This window comes from Heterodontus francisci, chromosome 37 (genome assembly GCF_036365525.1).
Source record: "Heterodontus francisci isolate sHetFra1 chromosome 37, sHetFra1.hap1, whole genome shotgun sequence".
NCBI classification, from domain to species: domain Eukaryota; kingdom Metazoa; phylum Chordata; class Chondrichthyes; order Heterodontiformes; family Heterodontidae; genus Heterodontus; species Heterodontus francisci.
Genome location: NC_090407.1, coordinates 2556687 through 2566936, shown reverse-complemented (window position 1 = coordinate 2566936; position 10250 = coordinate 2556687). Strand labels below are relative to the sequence as shown.

General features: G+C 45.9%; 1 protein-coding gene across 1 annotated transcript; it reads right to left on the bottom strand.

Moving 5' to 3' along the window:
• Positions 1-392: 392 nt before the first annotated feature.
• LOC137351889 (elastin-like) lies at positions 393-2750 on the bottom strand. The gene has a single exon (XM_068016759.1). It carries the CDS (start codon positions 2748-2750, stop codon positions 393-395), a length of 2358 nt encoding a protein of 785 aa, XP_067872860.1.
• Positions 2751-10250: the final 7500 nt, after the last annotated feature.

The window sequence follows — 10250 nt, the reverse complement described above, 5'->3', positions numbered from 1 at the left end:
AAAAAAAAGCTTCAGGCCAGCTCCCCGAAGTGCTCTCATTACCTAGCAATTTACCTGGAGGCAGCGTCATATCAGTGACAGTAATCTGCCCAGCAGTGGCAGGAAGCCATTTAAGGTAGCTGAGGACGTCATTAAGAGGAATTTCCCCCAGGAATCCCAATTTTCCCAGAGGTGATCGGGACCCCTGAGGTGTGCATAACTCGTCAGCTCACAGGAGGCGAGTGCTCAGTGGGAGGTCAGAGCGGCTTCAGATTTACATTACATCTGGCATTTATTTGGTGAAAACGGGAAGTCTGTGGTCAGCGGTACACTCAGGCCTGCCATTGCAATAGTCCCTCATGGAGACACAGAGAGTGCTCAGGTTAAAGAAATGTCTTCCAGCATCACCAGCTTCATCTCTCCCTTGTTCCATTGCTCCCTCTTGTGTCCCAATCACTGCAGGTGATTGCAGCCACAATGAAGGCTGCAGGCCTCCCTCCCATTGCAGCCACAATGAAGGCAGCAGGCCCCCCTCCCATTCCAGCCACAGTGAAGGCTGCAGGCCCCCCACCCATTGCAGCCACAGTGAAGGCTGCAGGCCCCCCTCCCATTGCAGCCACAGTGCAGGCTGCAGGCCCCCCTCCCATTGCAGCCACAGTGAAGGCTGCAGGCCCCCCTCCCATTGCAGCCACAATAAAGGCTGCAGGCCCCCCTCCCATTGCAGCCACAATAAAGGGTGCAGGCCTCCCTCCCATTGCAGCCACAATGAAGGCTGTAGGCCTCCCTCCCATTGCAGCCACAGTAAAGGCTGCAGGCCTCCCTCCCATTGCAGCCACAATGAAGGCTGTAGGCCTCCCTCCCATTGCAGCCACAGTGAAGGCTGCAGACCTCCCTCCCATTGCAGCCACAATGAAGGCTGCAGACCTCCCTCCCATTGCAGCCACAATGAAGGCTGCAGACCTCCCTCCCATTGCAGCCACAGTAAAGGCTGCAGGCCTCCCTCCCATTGCAGCCACAATAAAGGCTGCAGGCCTCCCTCCCATTGCAGCCACAATGAAGGCTGCAGGCCTCTCTTCCATTTCAGCCACAGTGAGGGCTGTAGGCCTCCCTCCCATTTCAGCCACAGCGAAGGCTGTAGGCCTCCCTTCCATTCCAGCCACAGCGAAGGCTGTAGGCCTCCCTTCCATTCCAGCCACTGCGAAGGCTGCAGGCCTCTCTTCCATTCCAGCCACAGTAAAGGCTGCAGGCCACCCTCCCATTGCAGCCAGAGTGAAGGCTGCAGACCTCCCTCCCATTTCAGCCACAGTGAAGGCTGCAGGCTTCCCTCCCATGGCAGCCACAGTGAAGGCTGTAGGCCTCTCTTCCATTCCAGCCACAGCAAAGGCTGCAGGCCTCCCTCCCATGGCAGCCACAGCGAAGGCTGCAGGCCTCCCTCCCATGGCAGCCATTGCGAAGGCTGTAGGCCTCCCTCCCTTTGCAGCCATTGCGAAGGCTGTAGGCCTCCCTCCCATGGCAGCCATTGTGAAGGCTGTAGGCCTCCCTCCCATGGCAGCCACAGTGCAGGCTGCAGGCCTCCCTCCCATTGCAGCCACAGTGCAGGCTGCAGGCCTCCCTCCCATTCCAGCCACAGCAAAGGCTGCAGGCCTCCCTCCCATGGCAGCCACAGTGAAGGCTGCAGGCCTCCCTCCCATTGCAGCCACAGTGCAGGCTGCAGGCCTCCCTCCCATTCCAGCCACAGCAAAGGCTGCAGGCCTCCCTCCCATGGCAGCCACAGCGAAGGCTGCAGACCTCCCTCCCATTGCAGCCACAGTGAAGGCTGCAGGCCTCCCTCCCATTGCAGCCACAGTGCAGGCTGCAGGCCTCCATCCCATTGCAGCCACTGCGAAGGCTGCAGGCCTCCCTCCCATTGCAGCCACAGTGCAGGCTGCAGGCCTCCCTCCCATTGCAGCCACAGTGCAGGCTGCAGGCCTCTCTTCCATTCCAGCCACATTGAAGGCTGCAGGCCTCCCTCCCATTGCAACCACAGTGAAGGCTGCAGGCCTCCCTCCCATTGCAGCCACAGTGAAGGCTGCAGGCCTCCCTCCCATTGCAGCCACATTGAAGGCTGCAGGCCTCCCTCCCATTTCAGCCACATTGAAGGCTGCAGGCCTCCCTCCCATTTCAGCCACAGTGCAGGCTGCAGGCCTCCCTCCCATTCCAGCCACAGCAAAGGCTGCAGGCCTCCCTCCCATGGCAGCCACAGCGAAGGCTGCAGACCTCCCTCCCATTGCAGCCACAGTGAAGGCTGCAGGCCTCCCTCCCATTGCAGCCACAGTGCAGGCTGCAGGCCTCCATCCCATTGCAGCCACTGCGAAGGCTGCAGGCCTCCCTCCCATTGCAGCCACAGTGCAGGCTGCAGGCCTCCCTCCCATTGCAGCCACAGTGCAGGCTGCAGGCCTCTCTTCCATTTCAGCCACATTGAAGGCTGCAGGCCTCCCTCCCATTGCAACCACAGTGAAGGCTGCAGGCCTCCCTCCCATTGCAGCCACAGTGAAGGCTGCAGGCCTCCCTCCCATTGCAGCCACATTGAAGGCTGCAGGCCTCCCTCCCATTTCAGCCACATTGAAGGCTGCAGGCCTCCCTCCCATTTCAGCCACATTGAAGGCTGCAGGCCTCCCTCCCATTGCAGCCACAGTGAAGGCTGTAGGCCCCCCTCCCATTGCAGCCACAGTGAAGGCTGTAGGCCCCCCTCCCATTGCAGCCACAGTGAAGGCTGCAGGTCTCCCTCCCATTTTAGCTCCTGATCGGCTCTTCCGCTTTGTGCACCCACCCACCATCACTAATTGGATGGTGAATGCGGAGGCAACCTCCTATTGGGCCGTCTCCTGTAAGAGTTCGCCAGTCTGCCCACTGCTAAAACAAAGGGAAAACTGTTCCTATTAACAATTGGTACAAGGACTAGGAGACACACATTGAAAGTTTTGGGTAAGAGATGCAGGGGGATGTGAGGAAGAACGTTTTTATTCAGCAAGTGCTAATGACCTGGAACTCGCTGCCCACGAGGATGGTGGAAGCGGAGACAATCAATGACTTCAAGAGGAAATTGAATGGGCACTTGAAGGAAATAGACTTGCAGAGCTACAGGGATCGAGCAGGGGAGTGGGACTGACTGGATTACTCCGTGGAGAGCTGGCATGGACTTGATGGGCTGAATGGCCTCCTGTATCATAAATGACTCTATGACAAGCAGGGTTGGGACCCAGAAATGGTCTGGATGCCCAAAAATTTTTAATGTGCAGAAGATCTGGGCCATTATGTTGATGGTGACATCACTCTTTATGTTCTGCAGCCCTTCTCAAAGCAAATCAAAATCCTAAATAATGCCTTTCGGAAGACGAGGCTTTTTTGAATGCGAGAAATCATGTTCGCAAAGAAACCCACTCTGAACCCTCCTTCCTTGTGAACTCCTGCCCCATCTCCATCCATTCAAAGTTCATGAATATGTTGTCAGCTCCCAAACCTGTGTCCATCTTTTTGTAATTCCATGTTTGAATCTCTCCTTTATGTTTCTGCTCCTGCCACAATTCTGAAACAGCCCTAATCAAAGTTACAAATGGCATTTTTATAACTGGCAGCATGGTGCATTATCCATCTGGTATGGCTGACCACAACATCATCCTCAAACTCCTCTCCGTTATCCAGCTCAGTCTGTCTGACTTCATTTGTTTCCACTCTTACCTATCTGATCATAGCTAAGGTATCTCCAGAAATGGCTTTTCTTCACCACCCGATTCTGTTACCTCCAGAGTCTCCAGCGACTATCCTTGGCCTGCTCTTCTTTCTCATCTACATGCTACCCTTGGCAACTCCAGATATGTGGTCAGCTTCCTCATACATGCTGGTGACTCACAGGTTTACCTTTCATCACCTCTCTTGACTCCTCCACAACCTCAGTGTGGTTAGACTCCTGGTTTAACATCCAGTATCAGATGAGCTGCAATTCCTTTTAGCTCAACATTGGGAATACTGAAGCCATAGATTTCAGCCTCCACTGGAAACTGCATACCCTCGCCACTGATTGCATCCCCCTTCCCTTTCACTGTTTCAGGATGAACCAGACTGTTCACAGCCTCTGCATCCTGCACTGCCTCAGAAGTTGCATGTTGAAAGCCAATGCTACACAGACAATAACCTTAGAGCATCTGTACCTGGCAAACTGATATTTATATTTCTCCAGTTGTGATGTGCTTCTGGAAGCACTGCACAGTAGCTCTTACCTGTAAGAAAAGAATAAAGAATGATTTGCATTTCTATAGCACCTTTCATGACCTCAGGACGTCGCAAAGCGCTTTACAGCCAATGAAGTACACTTGAAGCATCGTCACTGTTGTGATGTAGGAAACAGGACAGCACAGCAAGCTCCCACAATAACCAAATCATCTGTTTTTTTAGTGATGCTAGTCAAGGGATAAATATTGGCCAGGTCACTGGGGAGAACTCCCCTGCTGTTCTTCAAAAAGTACTTGGGATCCTTGAAATCCATCTGAGAAACCAGATGGGCCTCAGTTTAATGCCTCATCCTCACCTCTGGCAGTGCAGCACTCCCTCAGTACTGCACTGGAGTGTCAATCTGAAGTGGAAAAGTTGAAGGAGGCACCAGGTTGATCTTGAGTCCGGTGCCATTCAACTGTCTCAAAATAAGCTCCAAAGGCGACATTTTCAGTCACTCAGCTGACATTTTCAAAGCTGTTTTCTATACCAGAGTATTGCATCACAGAAGCAGGCCAACTGAATCATTTTACCTGTGTTGGGTCTCTGAAAGATTGATTTATTTAGTCCTGTTGCCCTGCTGGATAAAAATAAACCTCGATGAATTGATAACAGGACGGTGAAGGGGAGAGGATAAATATCCCAGGGCAACAAGAATGGAAGTGTTTAATTTTATTTAAAATGTAGTTTTTTTTAGGAATTTAATAATTTGGGGATAATATAACAGTGATAAATCTATTATCTGAGCACCTTCGATCTTGTAATCAGAGTTTTTGAACATCATAATTTTTGAGCTGAAAACTTACAAAATCAAGAACGAGCTAGCAGCCCTGCATTAAAATGCTGTTTTCAATCAGACTTATCCTCCATGCTACAGAATAAATTCATTGTGACAGTGGGTGATGTATTGAGCCTGAAGCATGGTAGGTGAGATGGGCCTACAGCAGCAAAAACAACTTACACTTGTATAGCACCTTTAACATAGTAGAATGTTCATGGTTCTTCAGAGGCATAATGAAACAAGATTTGACACCGAGCCACATAGGGAGATATTAGGACAGGTGACCAAAAGCTTGGCCAAAGCATGAGGTTTTAAGGAGCATCTTATACTAGGAGTGTAGCGGGGTGGAGAGGTTTAGGGAGGGAATTCCAGAGTTTCAGGCCTAGGCAGCTGAAGTCATGGCGACCAATGGTGGAGCAATTAAAATCAGGGATACTCAGGGGGCCAGAATTGTAGGAGTGCAGAGATCTCCGAGAGTTGTAGTGCTGGAGAAGATTACAACGATTCAGAGAAAGCACTCACTCAGGTGCTGTTGCCACTGGTGTTCTTGCATTATCAACAGGGCTAATGTGCTTGTGTTTGTGATGAGTCTGGTGTTCTGAGCAGTTTCAGTTGCTTTGGAGACCTCATTACAATAATACATAAAAATGAAAATTTCAATGGTTGCTCATGGAGAGCTTAAACTCTTCAGTGTAAATCAGTGCCACTCTCATGCCAATAGTTCTGAAGCTTTCCCACATCATCAGAATATTAATACACACCCATTCGAGGCATATACTCAAGAGTAGCAGCAACTGTCCTGTTTTCCCCCTATTTTTAGGAATGAATGAACAAGAAGATTAACAATAAACCTTGATATGCAAAATTTGGTACACTGATATCTGGGAAGGTTGTGGCAATGGTTTAAAAAAAACGAGCTTTTTTGGCTTATCTTTTCTGTGCTTCAAGGTGAATTCTTGCATCTTATTGCGATGATTTAACTAATTTGCTTTCTTTTTGCATCAGCTAGTCAGTCAGCCAGAATTTCAGAATATTTCTCCTTGAGATTCAAACAGTTTGTAAAAAGATCCCGTGAATTTACTGTGGTTCTGCCCGAGGAAGATTTTTTGTTCATGAAAATTCTCGGCAACACTTCATTGCCTTAACAAGTTCCCTTGATAATGGGGAGTCACAAATTGCCACGACTCAATATTGTAACCTGATTATTGTGCGGGGTTTTTTTTCAAATAAAAGACTGTATCAGCAAGTTAAGAGATTTAATTACTGCCTGTTTATTTTTAGGATTCTGGCACATTTAAAAATGAGACATTCCAGTTAGAATACAACATGCACTGAGCTGTGCAAAGCAAGACATCATGTGACACAGGCAATTTGAACACAGGGAGAGAGAATAAAAAAGTCTGCTGTTCACGTTCTGAGAACTGCATTGCTGTGGAGCTTGCACTCGACAGGAAGTCTGCTCCCAGCTGATTTCTCATACATCGTCCTATTGATCTGTTCGGGTTCCTGATTTCATTCAATCCACCAGCTTCTTGGTGAATGTTATAGTTTTTCAGCAAGCACTCTTCAAGGTAAATAGTTTGCTTTTTGCTTTTACGTCTCATGTTTGTGAGGTTGAATTCACCTCAATTTTCTCCCAGCGGGAATGACCTGTTTAATTTGGAATTGCAGGAGTGCTGAAGTGTGCCAGGCAATCCTGAACAATTTTCTTTGCCTGGATTAATTTGATGCGAGATTTTCATGTCATTCATATTCATTTGACATTCTGAGTGACAAGGTATTGTAACTGGAGCATGAATGAACTGATGCCATCTTTAAGTCATTGAAATGGGACCGGAGTGTGTGTCCTGTCACTAAGCAGTTGTGCTGTGATGACAAGTTTGTATTTCTCTATGGGACATTGTGAGGGGACAGGAAATTATTTGCAATTTCACGCTCGTAGTCAAACGTGAAGCATTAAAGCTGAGGTGGATACTTTTGTACTCGAGTTCTATCATTTCTGGTGAGAAGTTACTGTCTTGTGTCTTCGTGTTTTAAATGGGTGACAATCTCGTTAGTGAAGATAGTTTGTGTTTGTCATTTTCCTTTAAATCTAGTTGCATTGGGCTCAGGATAGCCTGCATGTGGGCAGTTTCTTTCCGTTATTGAAGGCACTAGCTGTGTTCCAGTAATAGTAGCTGGCTGCTTCTAACTTGCTGAGTGACAGATGAGCCAAGCTGATGAATGTCACCAGGTTATTTGATGGTGGGGGTTGGGGAAGCATCATAGCAAATTCCAGTTCTGTGATATGTTCTGCTAACCTCTACTCATATTCATTTCCCAATTGAGGTCCATGGATATCTATATGGAGCAACAAATCCCGGGCATGTTAAGGTTAGTTGTGGCATCTCTTCTATTGCTCCAGCTGAGCTCAGCAAACTTATCACAGAAGAGGGATCAAACCTAGGACCTCCCAAGACTGTGGCTCACAGCACAAGAGGCACTGCCTTTACTCACCAACCTTATAGAAGTGTTATATTCTCACATTGCAGCATTACCTAATCACAGCTCATTCAAATTTCTAATGGAAATATGGTTTGAGCAGAATTTACTAGCATTAGTGGTGACAAGTAATGCCAGTCATGATGATATCTGACTCTTCCTGTGCTCATTAGGTTAAACCTGGCCAAGTATGTAAGATCTACTGAAATTCTTAAGATGGAAATATTTTCAAAATATTGGGAAGAGACAGCCTCTAAAATTAAGGTCCCAACAGATACTAAAATAGATCAAGTTGCTAAGTAGTACATGCATTGAATTCAGACGAACACATTTGGACAGTGCTTGTTTTGAAGACTAGCTGCTAATGGTTCCCCACTGTCATTGCTTGTGTATGATCAGATAGCAGATATAGCCTTTTGCTTTGTGACTGCCCCTCGTAGATTTAGAGGATTGTTGCATGAGGACTGTCGCATTTTGGTTCAAATGTTTAAAGCATCCAGTGCCTTGGAGATCAGTGATAAGAATTGAATTTAAACTCAGTTGAATACTCACTCTTTAGCAGAAAAGCAAGGGTTAAAATTCAAATCAATTCTTTATCAGTTACAGTGCCTTCTGTACCTTTTTGATTTTTGTGAGTGAAACTATTTTGTCAGATGCTCTTGGACAATTTTGATTGTTTCTAGAAGACTTTTATTGTTGACTAAAGACGCAAATGCTAAAGGCATGCACAATTGTATTTGGGATATTAAAATACTTAATAACAAACCAGGATAGTTCTATGAGTAATATCCTTTTAACTCAGCTGAAAGTAGCAGATTCTCTGGTGGTCCAGTGATTAGGATTCAATGCTTTAACCCCATGGCCTGTTTTCAGTTCCTGGTTAGGGTCTGAATCTTTCTCATGTCAGCTATGGTTCAGTTGTTAGCATTCTCACTGCTGAGTCAGAAGTGGGTTCAAGTGCCACTCCTGGGGTTTTATTTTAACCACTCTATGATTCCATGCAGGGCTATGGGGGAAAAAGCAGGGGAGTGGGACTAGCTGAGCTGCTCTTGCAGAGAGCTGGCTCGGACACAATGGGCCAAATGGCCTCCTTCAATAATTCTATTCTGTTAAAATGAATCAAATTTCTGATGTCTGTATGTGTAATTATGCTAATACAGATTTCAAGGCATGTCTCTTGCTCCTTCTCTAATTAGGACCTAATCCATAAAGAGGTTTTATCTCCTCATTTTTGTAAGAACGAAAGCATTACAGTTCACTGAAGTTCTGTTACTGTGTGATCTTTAATTATTCACTTGACAATTGACTGGGCACTGCTGAATACAATAGTTTTTACTGCATGTCAGAGATGGAATAAAATGAAAGAATATGATATTGCCTCATTACTGATACAGAGCGTTAATTGCACTTTAAAATATTCACAGTTCAGTTATTTGCTGTCAATACCATTTATTTTATATAGTGAAAAGCAGATGCAGAGAGTAGTCGTATACTGTTTGGTTAAGAGCACTTCATTTCACAAGAAAGGTAAACTCACATCATCGACAGAATTAGTCTCGCAGCTTGTATAAAACAGGTACCACTCCCAGCTCCTTGGTAAGCAAGGTGTATGACAGAGAATTCCAAATGAGTCAAGTGTAAAGATTGGCCAGAGGTTTGGTCTGAGGTAGGTTTAGTTTTACAACCTGAACAAGAGACAAGGCAGCACCACTGAAACTATGAAAAGGAAAAACAAAATGTATGAGCCAGATACGTGTCAACAATAAATGACCAAAGACCCTGTCTTGTAGCAGGATGTGCTAAGTCTTTCAATATAACAAGTACTTTCAGCTTTGCTACAAGTGCCTGCACCAGGCAGTCATCGCTCATGTTTTCTCAGCTCTTTAAAATGGCCATTGTTTCCTGGAATGGCAAACAAATAGAGAAATGAACCCCATAATGGGGATTATAAAGGTACAATTCCTGGTTCCATTTCTATGTAAAGTCTAGAACAATTAGAAAGGGGTACTGAGCTAACTCAGGTAGTAGCTCACTGGATATGATCACAACAATAAATTACCTAGCTATTGAGTTAATTTTGTGACTCCCAGACCCAGTTGTAATGGATCAGGGATAGAATCGAGCTTCCTGCAGTTACAGCAGATGGGATGTTGTGTGTTATTCGATGCATTGTGCTGAAGTCAAATAACAGGCATTAAACTGAGATTGTACAACATGCTGAAATCCAAATCCTTTAGTTTTCCTCCTCCTTGACAAAATAGTGAAAAATGGATATGTATTATATTCAGACTTAATGGCATCAATTTATAAACTGCATTGCCTTATTCGGAAAACAGCTTCTTATTTTAACAGATTTTGTAATGAGTCTAGTAAAAGAAAGATTATATTCAACATAACTTTTTAATTGTATTAAACCACATCAAGCTTCAACATAACATAGCATTTTTAGCAGTATCGGGCTTTACTTTAGGTTGTTACTTCTGTAACTTAATAGGTTTTGTTTGTGTGCAAATTCTGAATTGTTATTATACATCATGGTGTTATAAGACACCTGGGAGGCAAGATATTGCTTGTGATAAATTATGGTTGAGATTGAGTTGGACTTTCCAAATACAGATTCGGCGTATCTTATATGTAGACAGCAACAATATGTAACCTTTGACCCACTCAGGATATCACAGCGCCTAATTATGGTGTCTGTGTTTTCAGTGCAGTATATACTACATGCATTATTAACATGCTGTTATTCCCTATCCGATTT

What these genes read in the sequence shown, in the direction of transcription:
- LOC137351889 (XM_068016759.1), bottom strand. Translation starts at nt 2,750, where the DNA reads ATGGGAGGGAGACCTGCAGCCTTCACTGTGGCTGCAATGGGAGGGGGG.